This window comes from Euprymna scolopes, chromosome 11 (genome assembly GCF_053919585.1).
Source record: "Euprymna scolopes isolate OS-2025 chromosome 11, ASM5391958v1, whole genome shotgun sequence".
NCBI lineage: Eukaryota > Metazoa > Mollusca > Cephalopoda > Sepiida > Sepiolidae > Euprymna > Euprymna scolopes.
The window spans coordinates 118,576,816-118,602,413 of record NC_136492.1 but is presented as its reverse complement, the minus strand read 5'-3'; the positions used below and the strand labels follow the sequence as shown (position 1 = coordinate 118,602,413).

General features: G+C 34.0%; 1 protein-coding gene across 1 annotated transcript in view; it reads right to left on the bottom strand.

Moving 5' to 3' along the window:
- Positions 1 to 7,704: 7,704 nt before the first annotated feature.
- The window catches only part of LOC145288082 (small ribosomal subunit protein eS10B-like), a 367,331-nt gene continuing 349,437 nt past the window's right edge, over positions 7,705 to 25,598 (bottom strand). Inside the window, exon 4 of the mRNA XM_080136138.1 lies at positions 7,705 to 11,123. Coding sequence (XP_079992264.1) covers positions 11,049 to 11,123 — 75 coding nt within the window. The 3' untranslated portion in view covers positions 7,705 to 11,048. The remainder of the gene's footprint in view (positions 11,124 to 25,598) is intronic.

Genomic DNA, 25,598 nt, shown 5'->3' with positions numbered 1-25,598 from the left:
ATCTCGTGGCTATTTCTTGTTCCATTATTTTTTAAAAGATTTTTTATCATTTCTTTCATTCATTTTCTTTTCGCTTTATTATTTTTTCACTTGTAGACGCTCTAATTTATTGTTTCTTTTTTCTATCGTATTCCTTGTAGAATTCTTTCATTCATTTTTGTTCTTTTTTTTTCTATTTCTAATCTTCTTTTCCTTCCTCTTTTCACCCTTTTGTTTCTACTTTTTTCGTAATTCTTCCTTTTATAATTGCTCCTTCACTCGCCACATGTTATCAATAGCGTCAGCCTCAACATTTATATTAAGACATGTTTTTATTTTTTTCCAGTTGTCCTAATCTCTTTTATTTTCCTGCCATTATTTTCTTATTCTTTTTCATTCGGTTTTCTTCATGTCAGTAAATGACATTTTATTTTACTTTTATATAAAAAAAATGAACGCAGGAATCCTAATGAATCACCACTCTTGTCACCATTATTCGGTGCCATTGTTAATAGCACACAAAGAATCCGCCACTGACCAAACCATTCAAACCAATTCAATACATTTCCCCATTAAAACGGCCCTTGTGCAGCGCTAACACTCCCTTTGCAGGAGGATTATGTTTTATTTACACTAGCGAAGATAAACTGAATTTGATATCCAAGTAAAAATAAAAGAAGAAAACGCAGTTAATTTGAAACATTTCTTTTGGATCGTTGTGACAATTTTCAAGATAGCGCACGTGATCCCGGCATCCAATCACATAAAACCACGTCAGGCGTAATAAAGAAAAAGCTTATTACACTAGTTAGTATTGTTTCTCCGCCTCTTAGATCATTTGACTGCATGACTCATAAACAGCGAACAAAAGTGTTGTCTATGAATGAAACACTTAACATTCAGCACTAGAGTATCACTGACTAATACTGAGCGGCTTAAATAAAGGAACATTCCTTTGGATGCTGTGGTAATTTCAAGGTCTCTATATGTAAACAGGGTTATTAAGTCGTGTGGAGTCTTACTGAAAAGAATGATGCAGTATATTGAAGTTATGCTACGCTAGATCTGTTCTTTAATTAAATAGTCAGATTGTTTTCGTTTTGTGCATATTGTCATTAATTACATTGTGTAATTATTAACAGTCTACTTATGAGTCACAACTTACCAAAGCTAAAATCTGCTTTTGTAAAAAAAATAATCAAATTAAGAGATTGTAAGTCGAATATTAAAAGAAAAATATTTTGAGGGGGATGTAAAATTAATTAATAAAGAAAAATTGGCAGTATACACCGGTGTGAAAATTGGGACTTCAATGCATTTTTCTTAATCTATCTCTTTCTCTGTCTCTGTCTGTCTGTCTGTCCGTCTCTCTCTCTCTATCTCTATCTCTCTCTCTCTCTTTCTCTCTCTCTCTCTCTCTCTCTCTCTCTCTCTCTCTATATATATATATATATATATATATATATATATATATTCAAGAACGTCTGATGCGGCGCCATTTTATATAACATGTCAGGTGAAATTAAAAAGACCGCTCGGCGAATGGAAAAGATATCCAGAAAAATCGGAAAAAAGAATAACTCTGTCGTGCGTAACCAGACGTGTTTGACTAATAATTTGCTGCCAAAATGTAATAATAATAATAATAATAATAATAATAATAATAATAATAATAATATGTATATATATGTGTGTGTGTGTGTATATGTATATATATATATACATACACACATATACATGTATATATATAGTAAGTTTTTAAAATATATATGATAATTAAGCTACACAGAATTTTCGTGAGAATTCGTTAGGATAACACGCGGCTATTCTGTGTAGCTTAATTGCCATGGATATATTTTCCAAACTTACTCCTATCTCTACTAACGTATTGAGCACTTTCGAAGTTAATACTGAAAATATATACATGAATGATGCATACATAAACAAGGGTAAAAATATAAGTTGAGTTTTGTTTCGAGATATATATATATATATATATATATATATTTTATTTATATTATATAAAAGAAACTTTTCGTGTGGGAGTTCGTTTTCTGTGGACTTGAAAAAAGTTGGGCCAATTTTTATGAAACTCTACACGATGGTAAGCTTTTCCTATGAATGTTTTCGATAAGTATCGATCATTAATAATCGAACTAATCCGATGAAAGAAGGGGCAGGCGATTTCGACCAACGTTTACACCTTACACAGCCTAACATAAGTGCATTTCATAAGTTTGATTACCACACGAGCCGAAAGACCCGATTCTATACTAGCTTCTTGAAATGAGTGTTTCTCTTTAAAACACAATTTCACCAAAATATTAGGTTGGTGCAAAAATAATGTCAACTTTAAAAGACCATAACTCATTTCATAATAAACTGTATTGATAGAATTAGAACCATTGGAATTGACATCTTTTTGCCCACGAGAAACAACTTTATCTATTAGCGTAGAAATCTGGAGCGATGAAGTCATTGAAGGCCAATTTTTCATCAGGTCGGCTTTTGAAGCATTTTTCCAACAGGAAGTTGTCGAGATGCTCGAAAAGGTGATAATCTGTGGGCGAGGGGTACAGTAAATACGGCGGATAAAGCAGAATCTCGTATCCCAATTCGCTCAGCTTCTGCAGGGTTAGTTGAGTAACATGCTGGCGAGCGTTGTCATGGAGGAGAATTGGTCCCTTCATATTGACCAATCTCGGACACATATGTTGGAGATTCTGGTACATTTCGTCAATCCGCCATAATCGTTTCGCCCGGATTCAAGATGCTGTGGTGGATGATACCGATCATGGACGACCAAACAATCACTAGACTTTTTTGTACAATTTCGGCTTCGTGGAAGTGTTGTGGAGCTTCTCCGGCATCCAATTACTGTGCCGAACGTCGTCGGTTGTCGTAGAGGATCCACTTCTCATCACAGGTCACAATCCGCTTGAGAAATGTTGTTGCGCAAAATGAGCATAGAAGACACCTCAAAACGACGGTTTTTTTTATTATCGTTTAATTCATGCGGCACCCATTTATCCAACTTTTTGACTTTCTTATTTGCTTTAAATAGCAAACCACTATTGAGTGGTCGCCTCGAGGTCAACAGCAACTTCTCGTGTTGTTTTGCGAGGCTCCACTTCAATTAAGGCTTTCAAATATTCGTTATGAACTGCAGTCGTTTGAACTGGAACAAGAAAATCGTGCGAATTTGAATCTTTTCCATGCTGTCGAAAAGCCTGCAAAAATGAATGAAGAAATTTAAAGCGGTAACAAATAAGACGATTCGATAGAGCAAAAAAACGCGCTTCAAAATGATATATAATACGGCTATATATGTGAATAAATTAATTCAGAAATCATATATGAAAGTACCCCTGAGTGGCTTCCAGGCCTTGATAAGTGGTGATCACTGTGTAAAAAAAAAAAAACATATGTGAGAAAACGATATTGTTTTTGCACCGACCTCATACTTCACCGTTTCTATTTTACACTTAAGTCAAGCCATTATCACCGCACTATAAGTAAGGACAGACATATAAAATCATAAGTAGTTTCTTTGATATGACAAAGGCGCGTCCGAAATAAATGTTCCTGTTTAAAGCACAATTCCACCATGTTACTTTACATAATTTAATTAATACAAAGCATTATATATAAAAATGCCTTAAAAAAAAAGCAGTACGTTCTCAGCAGTGTAATGTAGACTACAATGTATTGTAAAATAAGTCACTTCGAGACGCATTTACGCTTCTTCCCTGTGCAATGCGATAGTTCCCCAACTAGAGCAGGCAATCTATCGATTTGATTTAAAATGGGCAGTTTCAGCGATTTCGATGACAATAAAAATTGCGGGAGTTACAAACATTCGTTGATCATCATTCAACACCGGGCAACGTCGTCTAGTCCTGCTAATATATATATATATATATATATATATATATATATATATATATATATATATATATATATATATATATATATACTAGCAAATGTACACGTCATTGACTGGGTTCAAAACAGCCTACAGAAAATGGACTCTGATTTATGAAAGTATGATGGGTTATGAAAAGGAAGGGTTGCCAATTTGGGTTGAATTGGGGGGTATCAAAACCAAAGAAAAATAGAGATGAAAGTAAAAATAAGATAGAAAAACCCCATAATTTATCATACCATGTCCACGATGAAGCACTTATTACAATATTCTGTCGATCTATATTAAAAAAACTTGTTAAACTTTGTGACATATTTCCATTCTATGGAGGTCAGATGCGAACGAACCCCCCATAATTTTATTATACCATATTTCTTCAAACTGAAACATAATTATCAAAATATACTTACGCAGATAGATATGAAAAGTCTTTATTAAAGTTTTTACCTATTTCCATTCTATGGAGGCCGGGCGCGAACGCAGACCCCACAATTATATTACACCATCTCTATTCAAGTTAAAACATACTTACCAAAGTATTCTTATGTACATCTATATCAAAAACACTTGTAAACGTTTTTTTTTTAATTTCTAAATTTTTTATTTCCTTACTTTGTGGACCGGGCGCGAAAGCAGACCTCGCAATTTTAATGAACCACCATTCTGCCAGATAAAACATACCCATTCCTGTGTCTCGATACATCTTCTATCATTATATGTAATCAGTTTTTTTTTTAAATAGTCAACCATATAGGAGCCTATTCGTGACCACACACACACACACACACACATACACACATTCAGCTTTATACTATAGATATATATACGCGTGTGCGCGTGTGTGTGTAGACCCTTATGCCAAACCTTGCAAAAGACCTATAACATAGCGAACGCTATTACGCTAGATTAACTTTTGAAAATGAGCATGCGGTTTACCCTGATTTTTTTTTTTATTAAATTAATTTTTTCATTAACATGCCTGATGCAAATATTAGACATTTTCGAGTGACTGCAAACTACATTTGTTTGTTGCCATTTTGCTTGTGTCCCCACAAAGCAACTTATTAATGACTGATAACCACCATGTCATAAACAGCCTAACACTCAGCGTTAGACAATCGACATTCATGTTGGCTACATATTAAGCGCGATGAATGATGACGGATGACGTAACTGTACAAGTTCAGACTTTATTGTGTGGTGCAATTTCCTATGGTAGTCTTTTGTTAGACCAGCAATTTCCTCCATCCAATGCGTTACAGTCAGGATCGTGCCATTTTGATGTTTCGTCGTCGACTACGTTTCGAATCCATAAAAGCGTACAGATTGGACATGTACTTCATGCATACGGAAGGTTTTGTAAAATTGTCGACAGTTGTTTGACTATTCTTTACTAACTGTCTTATAGCCGTGTAAGTTGGCTCACTGAAATCAATTCTGTTGGGTCGGTGAAGGTATTCATTCTTTCGATACCCGCAACAGTTATATGCAGATACATCATTATACTAGATAATGACCCTTATCATAATGCAAGAATAGTTAACACTGTTGGAAACTAAATATGCCAATGTTATGCGCGAGTTAATTAAAAATACTCATTGTCGACGTTAGTGAGTAATTTGCGGCGCAAACCGCAGGAGAAATGTAAAAGAAAGTTACAAATTACTACAGCCATATTGTCGCAGATCTTCAGATTACCGCCAACATGGTTATAGAAATTTGTTATTATAAACAGTGGATTCTAAACTTTGAAAGCATTAATAATCTCAACTCGTTCATAACATTAATAATCTCAACTCGTGCATAACATTAATAAATATCAACTCGTTCATAACATTAATAAATAATTAAGATGTCTAACAATGAAATTGTTTGTAACATATGTAAATAATTATTCCCTATGTTGAGTATACAATGGAATACCAACGGCTGTTTGAAGAGATCGACAATGTTAGAGTTATGAAACCCTATGATAGACATAGAGAGGACTTACCTCAGAAACGGGTGAGAATCTGTCTCGGCAGCAGGCTGAAAAGAAAAAAAAAGAGGCCAAGATGGCGGCTGTTGTCTTTTAAAGCCTCCAGACACGCATAGATCTCTAGCAGTCTCGTGTAGTATATGCAAATTGGGTGTGCCCGAAACATTATAAAAGTTGAGTCGCTGGGAGGAGAGGGAGAAGCGTTTAAGACGTCAATAGAGAACGTCGACGTGTATCTCGTGTTGTGAACAACAAGCTTTACTCGACTTAACTTATGACTTGCGAACCTCTGCCTGACGTTTTAACCAAAAGGTTTTATTGCTTTGCGTTAGACAAAAACTTCTAATACAAACGCATATAGCTCAAGTCTGTCAGATAATTCCTGACACTCGGTGGCTCGTGTTTCTTGAGCCTTGGGCTAATTTTGTTCTTATCTAAATTGATATGTTCGTAGTATTAAACTGTGATAGTTTATATCTGCAAAGTCATATTCTTTTTATTTAAAACGTAAATAAAACTTTATTATCCATGGGTCGTAGAATTGCGTTTATCTACAAAAGATCTAGTTAATTTGCATATATTTTAAACATTCATTTTAATTAATTCCCTATTAGTTTTTTTTTCGGCTTTCATATAGGATGATTATCTTTAGTTAACTATTACGTGTAATTATATTCATGTAGATTGTCTACATGATTTATCCTTGCGTAATATTTGCGTAAAAAGATTATAGTAAACATTAACCTCTTTCTATACATATTTATGTATGCGTACATATATTTGTTTAAAAAAATTGCCTACCAAACTGCCCTATCAGTTTTTAGTCTACAGCATGATAGTTAAGTTATAGGGTATTCAAACACATGCGAAACTTTATAATTGGCTTTTAGCCGGGGAAAATCCGTGCAAAAGTGTGAAAATTATTTTTAAAAAATGAGGTATTCTAGGTGAATGTCGTACGATGGCATTTCGAATATACATTCTTAACGTAATAGTTATTGGTTCATGTTTTAAGTTTTAGCCTTGCAGCAAACATGTCTGCATAGCTTAGACAGTCCAAAGGAAAAAGTAAATCGTAAGCTAAACGTTTTGGTTTGGATTCTCGGTGGTGGCGCGCGAGTAGTTTTTTCAACTTTTGAAATCATAACTATATATTGGGTCCAATATAATCTAATATATAAACGGCTAGATATCCTTCTGTCAGCTGTCTGTCTGTCTGCCAGTCTCCATGTATCCTAACTCTATCTCCTCCGAGCTAAAAGTTTCAGAGCAGTGTTAGGGGCCTCAAATGATTGGATTTTGTACGGGCCGTTTTTCATAGGTTTTTAGCCGGTGCAAATTGTTTTTAAGGGGTTTAAAATGGGTCGAAATTGAAAATTAAAAATCGTTAGATATTTTGTACATTCATCTTAGTTTATTTTTAAGTTTTAATTTTTGCTCAGTTTATATGCATGTCAGTTGGTACCATGGTAACGTCACTAACTTTTGATGCTGCAGTTTCCGTTTCGAGTGTATCTAATGGAACTTAGGTACATCATTTTTGAAATCACGACTCTTTAATATTCTATATAATTATAAAACTCAGATGACCTTGTAACGATGTTGTAACCTACTTTCCCGTTTTACACATCCGGTTGCGCATGCGCGCATAAATATTAACCCATAACAACGTAAGCAAATAAACACAAATCGCTTCTTTTGCAGATTTTGACCTGCGAACTGAAATATTAACGTTATCATTTCGAAATTATTATTTAACATGGGAAGAGTGGGGTTAAACGTAATACAGAAATGAACGATATAAAAAAAGCAGACAGTATTGACAATTGTTTATTTGGATAATTTAAAGGCGAAAAAAACAACAACAAAAGAACAATTGGGACACTGAACTATTAACGTTATTATTTCGAAATTATTATTTAACATGGGAAGAGTGGGATTTAAAATAAACAAAAAACAAAAGAACAATTGGGACGCCGAAATATTAACGTAATTATTTCGAAATTATTATTTAATATGGGAAGAGTGGGGTTTAAAATAACTTAAACGTAATACAGAAATGAATGGTGTAAAAAAGCAGATATATAAAAATTTGAATTTAACTATAATACGTATTATGGTATCTGTTCAGTGCACATTTACCTATAAGTATGGCCAACCTTAGAAGTTCCTCCATTGTAAAATCACCCTTCTCAATATCGAGTTCCTGTACAACAACGGCTGAATTGGTTGGTCTGTTACTTCTGGTTTGTTTCCAAGTAGCTTTTCAAAATGTGCTTTCCATTTCGAACATGCATTTTCCGGAGTGTTTGCCTTTAACTTAGCTTTGGCAGGTCGTTTGCGCCCAGACATCTCATTTACTACTTGCCAAGCCAGATAGGATTGTTTGTTATCTGCTGCATTCTGGATTCGATCTATTTGTTCTTGAACATACTTCTGTTGTTCTGATAGGTACATCATACTAAGCTCTTGAAGCGCCTGCTTCCTTAATTTTGTATTCTGTCGAGTGGAGTATTTATGTTGCATTTTGATTATGTTTTTTTAAATTTTCTCGTTTTAATATTATTTTATCATTTTCTCACGATACTTTTCGCTTTACCTTGGGCTTCAGAGGTATCCACTTCTTTGCTGCTTCTTGGTGCGATCTAACGAAATTTTCATAAGTGGTATTAGCAGTTGGTTCCTGCTCTTGTGCTTGTAAAGCATCAACTCTGTTTCGCAGTTCGAAGATTAATCTCTGTTTGATCTGACTGTCATGTGACAACGTTGACCAGTTGTAGGGCTGTCTAGATGATTTTTTAGTTTTGTTCGCTCGTAGGCTTAACTTCAACTTAGAGGTTACAATCCTATGATCAGTAGACACACCAAAGAAACTGCTATACGCTTCACAGTTATGACAGCTATTGATCCACTTCTTATTCATAAAAAGATAGTCCAGTTGTGCCTTGTCTCCATTTGGGGATTGATGGGTCCAGAGCTTACCGGGTCTTTTCTGAAAGCGGGTATTCATACATTGTAGGTTGTTTTCAAGGAGAAAAGTTAATAGATACTCTCCATTTCAGTTTGTTCCATCATGGAAAGAGAACTTATGTTTGTTGTCTTCCCGCCCTATATGTGCATTCATGTCACTTCCGATAACCAATGCATTATGTTTGGGGATTGAGCGCACTATTGCTGAGAGTTCATCGTAGAAATTCAGGATCTCTTGCTTGTCACTGACGTTGGTAGGGCTGTAGCAACAAATAACAGTGGTAGCAGGATTACCACCGAAGATAGCAAGAATTATCCTTTGTGTTATCTTCTCAGCACTTTTCAATGATGTCAATGATCGAGGGCTAAGCAGAAGTCCTACTCCCCCAATGGTACTATTTGTCGAATTTTTCCATGCTTACGCTGATACTAGTGTCCAGCTGTTACCAATTTCATGGTACTTTATGTTCATATCGTTGTGGAAGAGACGGTGCTCTTGAATACACACAATATCGATATCGTGTTCTTTGGATGAAGCAACAAGTTCTAATATTTGAGATGTGGGTTGAAGTGTCCGTACATTAAAAGTGGATATTTTGCTAGCTTAGGTTTTGGTGCTGTAGTAAACTTGTCGATAGCTGTGGTCAGTGCCGGCACACCAAGTAGCGACCCTTGGTTACTCATGTGGCGGTCGATGTGGTATGGAATTCTAGTTTGATTTAGAGTCATATTTAATCTTTCGATAGCTCGTATAATATCACCTGTGTGAGCTACGCAGGCTTAGATAACATACTTTCTGAAGTATGGAAGACAGGTGGTTTCAATGACATACTTCTTAATTCATGCAATTCTGTATATAATCAAAAAAAGTATTAATATATGGAGGGAAGGATGCATTCTTCCCTTCCCCAAGAAGGGTGACATAAGCATACGAAACAACTACAGAGGAATAATTCTCACTCCAATTGCAGCAAAAACCTACAATGCATTGCTTCTCAACCGTATCAAACCAAAGATCGAAGACGTGCTCAAGAAGAACCAAAATGGATTTCGAAAGAATTGCTCTACTAGTAGTCAAATACTTACTGTTAGGAGACTGATTGAAGGAGTCAAAGCAAAAAACATTGAGGCAGTCATGATCTTTGTAGATTTCTCCAAAGCATTCGACTCCTTACATAGAGGAAAAATGGCCAGCATATTTATAGCATATGGCATTCCAAATGAAGTCATTAATGCTATCATGATGCTATATGAGCAATGGCCAGATTCCCAGATGGGGACACTGAATTTTTTGACATCCGCACTGGGGTTCTACAAGGAGATACTCTTGCCCCTTTTCTTTTCATTGTCTGTCTTGACTTTGTACTTCGCACTCCTGTTGATATACACAACATGCTACGCTTCACCATAAATTAATCCAGAAACAGACGTCATCAATCAGCACACATAACTGATGCAGATTACGCAGACGATATTGCTTTGTTCGCGAACAACACTGCTGATGCGCAAACACTGTTACGTAAGCTAGACAAGTCTGCAGATGACATTGGTCTCCACATAAATGCGGATCAGACAAAGTTTCTGACTTTCAATGTGAAGGGAGAAATCAGGGCTTTGGTTGGATCAACACTGAAAGAAGTCGCTGAGTTTACGTATCTGGGCAGCAACATAGTTTCCACAGAGAGAGAGAGAGAGAGAGAGAGAGAGAGATCGGAATTCGCATCTCAAAAGCATGGACCGCATTGGATGGGCTACATTTTGTATGGACTTCGAGACTTGCTAACAAGTTGGAAAGGCAGTTCTTCAGGGCAGTGGTAGAGTCTGTCCTTATTTACAATGCTACAACCTGGACACTCACCAAAAGATTGGAAAGAAAACTAGGCGGCACATATACCCGTATGCTAAGAACAATATTAAATATATCTTGGCAAAATCATCCCACGAAGCAGCAACTTTATGGCAATCTACCTGCCATATCTAATACTATCAAAGAAAGACGCCTACGATTTGCCGGTCATTGTCTGAGGAGCAAGCATGAATTGGTGAGTGATGTATTGCTATGGACTCCACGACACGGACGCGCAAGCAGTGGACGACCTAGATCCACGTATATCCAACAAATAGCACACGACGCCAACTGTGAACCTGAAGATCTGAGGCAACTGATGGAAGACAGGAAACTCTGGAGAGGAAGAATCACATTGGTCCGGGCAAGGAGCCCGTCATGATGATGATGATGGCGATGATGGCCAACCACTTATAATTCAGTAACTGTAAAAAAAAAAAAATTCAAAAATAATCAATTATAATAAACAGAACGACTCATAGAAATCTATATTCTTATTTTCATTTTAATATACTTTCATAGAAATGTTTCTGTTATACAAAAAAAATATATTTTCTTTACGTCACAAGTGTCACGCTCATACATGAATTCCATAGCTAATATAACATACTGACCCAACGGGTCACGGGTATATACGGAATCTGGACAAATTAAAATATATTTAAGCGTATTTTACGCCTTAATCAAAATCTCACATTGAATAATATTTTACGACCGGGCAATATCGGACGGTCTGCGAATTTATACTAAAGATGAATGCATTTGTGTATGCATTAAGTCTACGCAAAATTGCTGATTACATTTCCATGTGTTCTGACATTCGGGTTTCAAAGTTTGACATGGTTACACTTGTTACGTCAATTCAGACTTATATGACGTTAGATTTAAAAATAAAAAAAACTATGAGAACAAATAGAATAATATAAGGCCAGAATTCGTTCTCCTTTTAATTTTGTTGATCAAAGCAATATGTCAATTTAATGCAATGATAACATTTTGATATAATCTTGTTTTCGAAGATTTAAATTTTGGAGAGGCGCAATACAATCAAGCAGGTTTTTGTAGATGAAAATGTGTGTGCTCCCTATTCATGAATTGAATTGAATCGTATAGAAAATAACCGTGTAAAATTATTAGCTTCACTAGACAATCGATTTCTTTCAAGTTTCCGGTAGCGTACAAAAAGTATGTAAACAATACGCATATAGTTATAAGTTTTGATTGTAGAGTTTGTTGGCACCGGAAATAAATCACCTGGCAACTCTGATCACATTTGGAAAAATTTGTTATTTGGTTTGTTAATATCTACTTGCAACATCAATCGGCACTTATACGACGAAACTGCTGTATAAATAGAAGTTATGTGTATGCATAAGCATACACACTCAGCTGTTGCACAGTATAAACGCTCTCGGATCTGGTTAAATGTGTTAACTTTTGCCAACGTTTCATCCTATCAAACTAAAATATCAAACTTATAACTTTATATAACTTTAGTATTCGGCAGAATCAGTAATTAGTATTTCTAACTGTAGTGTGTGTTGTATATGTGTTCGCCGCAGTTGTGTCGTCTGTGCTGACCTGCTCAGATTATCCGAATGTGCAGGTTAATTTCTTCCGTTTTATTTTGTATATTTAGTTTGATGGTTGTCAATTAATTCACGATTTTGAACTCTGGTGCAATTTTGTGTGAATGGAGTCGGACAAAGATTTGATGACAAAAGCGATGCACTGCAGGGTTAAGCGTTCTCGCCATTGAGAAGCAGTGTTCGATACATATGACTCGTCCGAAGGTTTAACATGTCATCGTGATTAAAGTAGGGTCCTCTGGCACCCAGTAGGGATCCGATGGACGATCAATAGCAGTCAAATAAAGAATCGCTTACTGATATATATTATGCTGCACACACACACACGCGCGTGCACGCACACACATATATATATATATGTGCGTGTGTAAAAGCTCTCTCTACTATCTCACTCTCTCTCTCTCTCTCTCTACACACACACATATATATATATATATATATATATATATATATATGCATGTATAAATATTTAATAGAGTACAATCACGTTAACAAACCGGTTCTCGCCAGATCACCGAAATTAAGCAATGTTGAGCCTGGCCAGTACCAACTAGGTGAACATTTAGGAAGGCTAGGTGCTGTATTTATCACGTCGAGTCCTAGAAATTTCCAGGTTGGTATCTGGGGGGGGCGTTAATTCACTGAAAGAGATGCACCCCCAGTCTTCATTAAGACATGTATCTAGGAGAAGAAGGAAACTCTGATGTAAAAACCTGCGGTCAACTGTATATTCTGTCCTGTGGCAGTTGTCTGCATCGACGGAGGTTAGCAGCAATATCAAAAGGTGTGGATGGTTCTACACAAAGCGTCCAGCACTATAAACAAATTATCCTCTGTGGATGTCCGAGTATCTCGGTTGTTGTGGTGGAAGCTTATACGTCGAAATCGCCGGGAGAGTCTATCATCACCCACGCACATGCACACACGCACCCCCACCCCCCCCTCACAAACACACACGCACAGATATACACGCACACACATACAGTGATGATCATATTTATTGGCACGGTAAAATAAAAGTTAAATTTTGTCTAATAAATTCTAAAAAAGGGATTAAATTAAAGAAAATAACAAAGTATATTATGTATTTTTAACTGGCCTTTCCGATGCAGCAATCGGATTTTAGAAAAAATAAATAACAAAGGAACAACAAACATAATTGCAAAAAACCCTTGTTCAAAATTATTGGCACGGCTTTGTTTTTCTTTTAGTATCAGTATAATATCAATCAATTTCCGGTTTACGTGCTTTCTGAACTTTTTTATAGCCATATTATGCTTGTTTAACGCTAATTCAGTGAATAATTTTTTTCAGATAATTTTTAGATAGCGATTTATTTAAACTATTATAAGTGACTAAATTATAATTTTCAATCGCCATGGTTAAAACTAAGGAACACAGCGAAGACGTCAGGAAGCTTGTTGTAGCATGCCATACCAATGGGGAGGGCTATGATAAGATTTCAAAGAAGCTAAACCTTCCCAAATCCACATTAACAAACCGGTTATGTTTGTTGTTCCTTTGTTATTTATTTTTTCTAAAATCCGATTGCTGCATCGGAAAGGCCAGTTAAAAATACATAATATACTTTGTTATTTTCTTTAATTTAATCCCTTTTTTAGAATTTATTAGACAAAATTTAACTTTTATTTTACCGTGCCAATAAATATGATCATCACTGTATATACTTATTACTATCATAATTTTAATACCTACAGATACTAGTGTTTCATCTTTTCGGGAATTATTAATGCAGAGAGTCACGATTACCGCGGGTCGAAGGATTTGAACCCGGCTATGAAGCCACCTCTGATTCCATTAGCAAAGAACAAACCGTTCGGCCAACGTTAATCGCTTCGAAATATGTAGCTGAAATTAACACTTATATGAAGGGTAAACGTCATTCAATAAGGCCTAGAGTGATCTTATGATTTCTACATCGTGATCTGCACCCGTGGGATCTCTTATATTCAACGTTACTAATTATGATCGAAAAATTGCGTGATCCGTAAATTGGATACGGAAGGTAATTCCCCTCAGTGGTGGATATTGATCGCTATTTTGGTGTCAGTTATGCTGATGAAGTAATCATGTCTCAATAAACATTCTATCGTCTCTGAAATGATCGTACACTATGTACGGTTATTTTCTGTACTGACTTCGTGAAACATGTAAATAAACCTATACTACTTCCTTAAATTCATTTACTCGGCATGTAATCTTGCTTTCTTTCTTTCTATTTGTCCATTTGACTCTTTCTCTCTCTTTCACAATCTTTTTCTCTATATATATAAATATATATACGCACGCACACACACACACGCACACACACACATATATATGTATATATATATATATATATTCATTATATAAAATATATCTTTTTTGTGTATTAATTCTATTTTCGATCCTTTCCAACTTCCGAATAACAGTCTTCAGTTCTGGCGAGGAATGGCTGATGTAAACGCCATATAAATTATACAGGGTGAACAGAAAGTCCTTGGACCAATTCAAAAGTGGTTTATTAATAGAAAATTACAAAAATATAAATTAAACATGAATGAAAATTATAAGTTAGGAAACCAAGAATAAATTCAAATTATTTATTTTCAATGTGATGTCCCTTCCTTTCGATTAGACGTTCAATTCTCTGTCTGAAGTTACCAACCGAGGCACGCAGCGTTTCCTGAAGTATTTTAGCCCATTCACTCAGAAGAGATGTCTTCAAAGCATCAACACTTGGATGAGCAACAGAACAGACCTTTGCCTCCAACAAAGACCACACCGAAAAATCCATGGGATTCAAATCAGGCGATGCAGGAGGCCACATCTCCTTACTCCAGAATCTTGGAAAATGACGTTGGCACCAGTCCTGAGTTTTTTCTGGAGGTGTGGGATGGTGCTCCATCTTGTTGGAAGGTGAAAGGCTGATCTTTGAAGTGTTTCTACATCTCTTCAAATGCTGGAACCAAAATATCGTTAATATAGCGATCTGTGTTGATCTTAACCCCCCTGCTCCACGAAAATCAGAGGCGAATTCCAAGATTTGGAGACTGCAGCCCACACCATGAGGGAAGACGGCTTTTTTCGGAGGAAAACTATTCTCACGGAGTTAGCAATGTCTGCTGAAGATTTATCGTAAACTCTGTCGTTCTGATTGTTAACAGTCGCTTCAATTGTGAAGTTTTTCATCAGAAAAAACGATCTCTCGCTCTGCCGTGCCAGCCTTCAGTTCTCCAAGAAGAAGCTTTGCTCTTTCAAGTCTCTTGTGCTTTTGGGCAGGTGTGAGGTACTGTCTCTTTCTCATCTTGTAGGGAGACAACTGGAGATCGTTTTTTACGATGGTTCTCATCGAGGTCACGCTCACATTCATGTCTTTAGCCATTTGTCTTGCAGATCTCTTCGGGTTCCTCCTTACCCTCTCTCGGACAGCTTTAATCACCTTCTTTGTTCGAGCAGTGCGATGTCTTCCACTCCTAGGACGGTCTTCAGATGTACCAAGTTCCTTAAATCTGTTCACAACATGGTACACGGTGGATTTAGCCACTTTCAAGAGCTTAATAATCTCTGAGTTTGTCCTTCCCGCGCAATGAAGCTGAATTATGACCTCTCATTTGCTCATTTTTATGAAAGTTTAAACAAAATTATTTTAATATTTTTGTTGAAAATAATTTGATCAATAGTTAAACTAAATACTTACTTTATTCGAAAAGAGAAAAAGTGATTTTAACAGTATTTAATTTTAAAACTAAAAATGGTCCAAGGACTTTCTGTTCACCCTGTAAGTCCAAGTACTTTCCAATCCTTCAGGATTCATCGTCAGGGATAAATTAATCTTATGTGTTCATTTGCTTTCCTCTCGATCCTGGTATAGAGTGTATTACAGAGCGTGGTCTTATCAGCAAATATACCGATCTCAGAGACAATTTTATCATGTATGAATATATATACACTCACATTTCTATCTTATTGTTTAGATGAACGCCCGTCGGGGACAACCTGGATTCTTTTCTTTTTAAGATGGATTTTATTCGTCAAGTAATACTGTATGATCTGATTTCATCAAGTCTATCATGCCATACCCTGTCAAACGTTTTAGTTATATTTAGGGCTGCCGCTCTACCATACCCTATTATGTCCAGTGTATGGCATATACGTTTAGAGATTACAGTTTGCTATAGAATTTCCGCGTGGGAACATGTGCTTCAATTGCCGTTTTGAACCATCTAGTTGTCTAATTTGAACATTGTTCAGTGAGAAGTGAACAGATATTTACTTATCAGGCATCTCTGATTAGATCCCTGATAGATTCCCAGTCAGCTTTTTCATAATGCCTTGTCGTTTTGAGTAATGGCTCTTCAGTTTTGGGTCGAGAATTAGAGGCGATTTCTACCATTATCAAAGCGTGATCAGTATTCCCTAGTGAGTTATTGACATTCGTCACGTAATCATCGAAAACTATATACCGAAATTGATCTAGAAGTGAGGCATGTTAATCTTGCTGATCTAGGAAACGTGTCGGAAACTCATAATGAATGAGATATAAAGAAGCTGTGTGTTGTGCTACTAGCTGAGTCTGTGTCAGTAGAGAGTCCAAGCCAATTACTGTGATGGTCATTGAAGTCACCATATACATGTACGTGTGCGTTAGTATCGAAGGAGAGTGATGCATCGATGTTGTCAGTGACTTGGTTGATTAGCGTACAGCCTTGGTTCGACGGAGAGCGATAGAGAAAATATAAGTTGCTGATGTTATGTCGCATGTTAAGTCTAAAGTACATGAAGACATGATCGTCTGACTCTTGTTTTGTTTTTCTAGTCAAAGGGAGGGTGTTTCGAATATTTACTCATATGTCTGTTTGAGTCCTTACCCCAACGTGGGATATAACCAGACATGTTAAAGGGTTAGAGAGAATGAAGGAGTATAAGTTAGTGCCACAATGCTAAGATACCCGTAGTGTTTGCTAGGAGAAATGATTCAACATCATCTAAGTTAGTTTTAAGTCTGAAGATATTCGTGAACGCAAGCCTCAAGGGAAGAGGCAAATTGGTTTTGTTTGATTTTAAGCTTGGTTTAATCGTAATTTTTGATTGAACCGCCATTTTATTTTATTTACGAGTTTCAGGTTAGGGTGAGAAGTGCTGGAGAAAGTGGATGTACAGACTACCAAACATGCAAAACAAGTAGACCATCAGCCAACACCTCATCTACAGGATTGTTACCTCGGAAAAGACCACTGGAGATGAGTATAGGGCCCCTTTCCATGCGCGACATGGTACTACAATCATCCCGATATTATGCAACTGATGATGGAGCAGCCGTTCTAAGCGCTACCAAAGGGTTAAGGTTCTTCTAATGTCAGTTGGAAATAGCAACTATAAACTGTCAATCCGGCTGATTACGTGTAATACATGTGATGATTAGATATTGATTTAATTTTTCTAAATAATTGAATACGTTGTTGGGCTTCTCTTCACCTAACCTTACACACATAAACAAACACGCATATACATATGCATATTTTCAGAAATATCATCTGTGTTTTATGTGATAAAGTTGTTGTCTGAAATCAACGAAACCGGAGTAAGACGTGCTACATAAAGACGGATAAAACTTACAAGTGTGAATTAGTAATAAAGTTATGACTTTTGAATGAAATCCAGTGATCTTTTTATACATCCATCCATATATATATATATATATATATATATATATATATATATATATATTGGTATATTTAAGCAGCAGTTTTTCATTCAAGCAGATATTATTCAATACAACTGAGATACATTGCTTATAAGTATTTTTTTTATTTTTTTTTATTTTCCGTTTTATCTTTTTTTATAGTAAAAACAAAATTATTGGTAAACGTTCTATAGTTATCAGGAGAGCCTTTCATTCACTGCGAATAATCTTCACGTGTTGATAAGATGAAAGTAAGTAGAAGCGAAAATTGAAAGTTGGAAAGTAAAAAGGAAAATATCCAATAAATTATATAGAGTGATCAAAAGTGTAAAAGTATATAAAAAATGTCGATTAAAAGTCGATTTAAATCTAATCTTTTTTTTCTAAATTCCGAATGTCTTAAATTGTTTAAACTTACAGAATGATATCCTAAAAATAAAAGAATCTATTTAAGTTCAAACCCCTTTAGTGACTCTTTGAACAACCTATATTAAAAGTAGGGCTGTGACAACAGCACCTTATTGTCATAGTTTAGACTCTTAAGTATATACCCGTTAATATTTTATATGTTTTTATGTAGACTGATGTGGTTCTCGGGTTATTGACTGTGACTTACTCTGTCCGATATATACTTGAGAGTCAAAATAATGAAATAATATTCTGTTGTCACAGCCCTAATAATAAGGATGAAATGGTCTATATAGCACAGCTTTAGTCGTAGTTTTATAAATATGTTTGCTTATTAATACAATTCCGCTATAATACGTAGTTAAGAGCACCATCATTATATCAAAACGAGTCAGTTCTGAGAACCAGAAGAAATACATCCACTAACGCGTTACGTCACAGATACAAACATTCTTTTTTACTCTGCTTGTTGTTCCGAACATTCCCTCGCCATTTTGAATCTATTCTTTTTCTTTTTCTTTCTAACAGTTTGATACACAGGCTCTATTGACAAAGCGACCGATTGGGCGGACGCGCGCACGAATATATTTAGACGCTTTTTACCCATTGCGGTATAAAAATTGTAAAAAGAGAAAATAAAGAAAAAAAAAGAAAATACACAAAGAAAGGCCAAGTCGGTATTATTGTAATGGCCAAAAAAACCGCGCAGTGATACCGACCGGTTTTCGCCTGCAGCTTTTACGCTCTTTTCTTGTGCCCTTCCGCCATAAACAAAAGGACATCGACCTTTTTTCTTCTTTTCTGTCTTTAGTATACCTGTTTTTTTTTGTTGTTGTTTTAAACAATTTTTTATTCTCTTTTCCATTATGACAAACTGTTTTCTTGCTCTTTTAAAATATATTTCTATTTTTCTCTCTCGACAATGCGTTCTTTTCTAGTCGCCTTCCGCAATAAAAAAAATAAGGCTCTGCCCTTTTTTATATTTTTTGTTTTGTTTGAACTTTTTTGTTTTAATTCTCATGACGTTATTTTCTCTTCATTCCTGTCACCAATTTTTATTCACCTTTCATGACTTTAAACATATTTTATCTTTTACGACGACTTCTTGGTTTGTTTTTCTTTCCTCTATTTTTTGTAGCATTGTTTTATTTACAAATATTTTTTGCATCGATTTTAACAATTTCATCTTCAAATTTCCTTTGTTGAAGCACATTTATTATTATTTTTTACATCATTCAATGAATACAGATTTCTTTTTATTTCGTTGTTTATTTCAAATATTGGTTATTTTCCCAAGCAAGAATGTACTTTTATTCTATCTATCTCAGCGATCTATTTTTACTTCTCATTTTTCCTTTTCTATCCGTCTATCTGCATCTTAGACCCTCTCTTTTTCACTTTTTCTCTCTCGCTCTCTTAAAAAAACTTCCACCATCTCTCTCTCTCCCTCATACTCTCTCTCTCTCTTTCTCACTCTCTGCTTCACAATGTTAAGTAAACAGAGTTCCTTATATTTCATTAAAATTCGAACTATGAAATTTTCATTGTAGCTTTTCCATCGTATGTATACCTTTTTTGCCTTTTTCGACTTTCTCTGTTTCTCTCTATCTATCAATATTTCTATGTACTTTTTTTATTTGATGTAGATGTCTTTTTTATTGGCTATATACTTTTTAGTCGACTGTAGATATTTTATTTCTTGATGGTATTTTCGACTATAGATTGTTGTCATTGTCAATATGCGTAAATTTCATTCGCTTTGAACGTATATTTTGTGCACTCTTTTTTCCTCTGCCTCTCTTCCGTCCTTCTTTCTACATATATGTATTTTTTTGTTTGTTTTGTATATTTCTCTTTGCAAAATAGTGTCCCCCTCTCTCTCTCTCTCTCTATATATATATATATATATATATATATATATATATATATATATATATACATATATATATATATAGTAAGTTATAAAATATATATGGTACGTAAGCTACACACGTTTCATCAGGCTTATACGCCGGATGAATCCTTGCGTGGATGAAACGCAGAATATTCTGTGTAACATAATTGCCATATATATTTTATAGCTTACTACCTAGCTCTACCTCTGTATTAAGCACTGTTGAAGTAAATACTTAATGTTTACGCATAAATGTATACTTTCGTACATTAATTCATGTGATTAAATGAAGTAGTCATATATATATATATATATATATATATATATATATATATAAATTCAGGATAGCTTTGTAAAACCTTCCCTCATTGGATCGGATATATTTTCGTAGTGAGATGTATGAGATCTTCTAGGACTATCATCTTTTGGTAAGCGTATTCAATTTTTCCTATTTTCCGTCCTCCTTAACAAAAGTATTTTTATTTTATCTATTTGTTGTAATCTTTATTCATGCTTGTTTGCCTCTGATGAGTTGTATGATGGCGTTACAGACCATATCGTCTCTTTTTATCTGTTTTTACTATATTTCTCTTTTTTTAAAATACATTTTAGTTCTCTCGATTTTCACATTTCAGTGGATTTCATACAGTTTTGCGTTTGTATCTATTTTCTTTAGCCGAAAGTTAGAATAATTCTCTAAACCTTTCGGCCGACATTGTATTTACTTTCATCATTTGTTAATATATTCTCATATGTATGCTTTCGTTCTTTCATTGAACATGGTTTATTTTCGTGGATTTTTCTTTCAATTCTAAGCCATTATTTTTTTCTAAGTGTGTCATTTTGTTCTCAAAGGTTTCCTTTTCCCTTTATTCTACCCCTTAAATACAACCATATCCCTCTCTCGCTCTCTCTCTCGCTCTCTCTCTCTCTCTTTCTGTCTTTCTTATTTCTAATATATTTTTATTGTGCCTCTTTTAATATCTTTCCGTGAACCCAGGTTCTTTTTATTTCCTAGGATTTTATTTGTGATATTTCTCTTTCTTTGAAAGTCGTAGTATTTCTTCTCTTTTAGACCGTCGGGTTATTGTTTTGTTGCTCTTGATGTGTTATTGTGTTCGTTGAAGTTGCTTCTTGTGGGTTTCGTTTCTTTAGGTTGGTTATGTCTTTGTTGGCATATTCAAAAGCCGTCTCCTACTTGCCAACTTTCTTTGACTATAACAAGGAGACGTGTTCTATATTCAGAAAAGCGAAAACGAATAAGCATTCACCATTGCATGTAGTTGTGTTGCCAATAACCTCTGTGTTAGTGCGAAGTCGTTATATTACCCTCTTTATACACGCACTCACACACACATATGTGTCAGTTTATATATGTTGGATATGTTTAGGATTCTACTAAAAGATATACATAACAATAGCTGTAGCAACATATTTATAAATAAAAAAGAAAATACACATTTGCGTGTATATATATATATAATATATATACATATATTAAAATAAAAGTATAGATCCTTATATATATATATATATATTGCGCTCTTATATGAATAGCTATAATTATGCACTTATTTATAATACTTATATGCATACATATATATATATATACATATATGTGTGTGTTTATGTGTATGTGTTTATTGTAATTGACCACTTTATGATAGACGAATGACTCACTTTACAGATACAAATAAATGTACGTATATATAGCGGGGTATATAAAAGGAGAGGAGTGGGTGTATTTTTAGTACATTTATATCATGTGAATGCCTCTCTCTCTCTTTATATATATATATATATATAGTAATTTATAAAATATATATGGCAATTAAGCTACACAGAATATTTCGCTTTTCATTCTTGTCAGAATTTGTCAGGCTTAGGTGGAGAGTTGTGGTTATCTCGCGTTTTTATATACGTACGTTCTATTGATTCGTTTGTTAGCCAATCAGCTTCATAGTTTCCACCGCGCTCCTCCTAATCAGCCAATTAAAGAACAAAAGCAAAGTGTACCCTAGGTTCACATCTTCCTTTGTGTGTGCTTTTCTTCGCGGGAAGCGTAGATATCTAGTGGGTTAAACTACTTTTTATTTAGGTATAGTCAAAACCCGACAATATGACCACAAATGTACGTTCAAAATAAAAATAAAAATAACACCGAATGAAAACAACATTAGCAAACGAATACTGGGAACTCAAAGAAAGCGGACAATCGCCGGTATTGAATAGAAAATAGTAAGACAAGTAAGAACGTGTAGGGACCTAGCCGATCTGTGTAGATTATGGCTTCATGAAAAATTTTCTATCCTATACTTTAAAGAATAGCGACATTTATTTAATTGTAGGAGAGAAATTGTGAACAACTGTGTATAAAGGATACATTTTACTCTAGGAGAGCGATACAATCTAATTTAAAACTAACAATAACAATAGAATAAAATAAAATACATAAAATAAGATAAATATACATATATGTATATGTAACCTAACATAATATTCAAATATATAAATAAAGAAAAAGTCACATTTAACTACTTCGAAGTTGAAAATAGGTCAGCTCACTCGATATCTAATCTTCCCGCGCAGAAAATCACACACAAAGAAAGATGTGAACATAGGTCAACTTTGCCCTTGTCTTGTAAGTGCCTGCCGATTGGCTGATTAGGATGGGCACGGTGGAAACTAAGCAGCTGATTGGCTAACTAAAAATTCAATAGAATGTACATATATAAAAACGCGAGATAACCACAACTCTTCGCATAAGCCTGACGAATTCTCACGAGAATGTAACGCGGAATATTCTGTGTAGCTTAACTACCTATATATTCTCATGAATTAATACAATGCTCTTCCTATATTTTGAGCACTGTTAAGTAAATACTTAAAGTGTAAGCATAAAATAATACTTTCCTATATTAATTTATGTGATTAAACGGATTATATATATATATATATATATATGTGTGTGTGTGTACATGTATATTATATGAAATAAATTATTATAGTTGTATGTACCTCCTTTTACAAAAAAACAAAGTATCGAGTAAACTCTCTGCATCATGATCACGTGAGAGTAATCTCTCTAAAGGTAAATATTAGTAAAATGAAAACATTATATACATATATATATATATATATATATATATATATATATATATATGTGTGTGTATATATATATATATCACAACTTATGTATTTAAATTATTTGATTTGAAAAAGTTAATATTCAAATACAGAATATGTTATTGTTTTAAAACAAATAATACAATTAAATATATATATTTCCTTAACTAATGAGTTTTCGATGCCAACGAATCGACATTTTACAACAGTGCTTTAAGGAACAAATGATATACAGAACATATATAATATTACAAAAACAAACTGGTGAAAAAAGTTAAATTCAGCAATTACTCATAATATGATCATAAAAACTAATAATAACAAATTAAGACAACATATTCCTAGCAATAATAAACTCATTACAAGAAACACCTCTTATACAAGCCCTAATTAAAACTAATATAATAAAAATAGAAGAATAATACGAAAGAAAGCTATATGGTTCAACCCACCTTTAGCTCAAATGGAAAAAACTAACATATCTTAGGAAGATTTTAGATTAGTAGAAAGCTAGTTAAATTACCCACATAATACACAACTCTATAAACATTTTATACTCTATAATGCTGAATTAAGCCCGGACAAAAATATGAACAAACAATATGAAACTAAAAAAAAACTCAGTATCTTCCCCATAATTTAGTCATTATAAATATATATAACTGTATAAATAAAGACGATTGTTCTCTAAATAATGTATACACAAAGACGTGGTATACGCTTGCACAGTGACGCAATTGCTGATACATGCGAACAACAAAATTTTCAGAACAACTAATGAGAATAATGAAAATATTCCGATCACAGACATACATATGGCAGAATCTAATAACAATTACCAAAATAGTAACTCTGATAATATTATTCCTAATATTAACCCGAAAAACATTAACAAGCATTCATCCGGCACACTTTCAGAATTATATTCGATTCAAGATCCCATCATTGTCAATACTGACCCTGAGATGAATAAGCCGTTAAACAATGAAAATTCATTAAAAACATTCACGTATATAGATACAACCTCAACCCTCATAATAGTTAGAATTTCAAACCACATGCATTCCTTCAAAAATGAAAATACATGAAATAATAATGGTACATCTTTAACTACCTTACGTAATAGCATAGATGGCAAGAAGATTCCTTATTCTATTAAATGGAGTATAATGAAAAGTAAATCTAGATTATACAGTCCAGGAGCTAAATCTTGATCCCTTTGTATCTCCGAAGCTGTAAATATTATCTCCTCCCTAAACCCATAATAAATGCCAAAATACGAGTCGCTTTCAAGATGGAAACACGGGAAAAAATTTAAATACATCTAACTTAAAATAAAATAGTTTATCTTAGAATATTTGCCATTAGATAAAATAATATCTCTACATTTTACTTTATCGAATCTTCATTACAAACATTAGATAAAATAATATCTCTACATTTTACTTTATCGAATCTTCATTACTAACATTAGATAAAATAATATCCCTACATTTTATTTTATCAAATCTTCATTACTAACATTAGATAAAATAATAACCCTACATTTTATTTTATCAACTCTCCATTACTAACATTAGATAAAAATAATACCCCCTACATTTTATTTTATAAAATCTTCATTACTAACATTAGATAAAAATAATACCCCTTACATTTTACTTTATCAAATCTCAATTACTAACATAAGATAAAAATAATACCCCTACATTTTACTTTATCAAATCTCAATTACTAACATAAGATAAAAATAATACCCCTACATTTTACTTTATCAAATCTTCATTACTAACATTAGATAAAAATAATACCCCTACATTTTACTTTATCAAATCTCAATTACTAACATTAGATAAAAATAATGCCCCTAAATTTTACTTTATTAAATCTTCATTACAAACATTAGATAAAAATAATACCCCTCCAGTTTACTTTATCAAATCTCCATTACTAACTTTAGATAAAAGTAATACCCCTACATTTTACTTTATCAAATGTCAATTACTAACATTAGATAAAAATAATACCCCTACATTTTACTTTATCTAATCTCAATTACTAACATTAGATAAAAATAATACCCCTACATTTTACTTTATCAAATATTCATTACAAACATTAGATAAAAATAATACCCCTACATTTTACTTTATCAAATCTCAATTACTAACATTAGATAAAAATAATGCCCCTACAT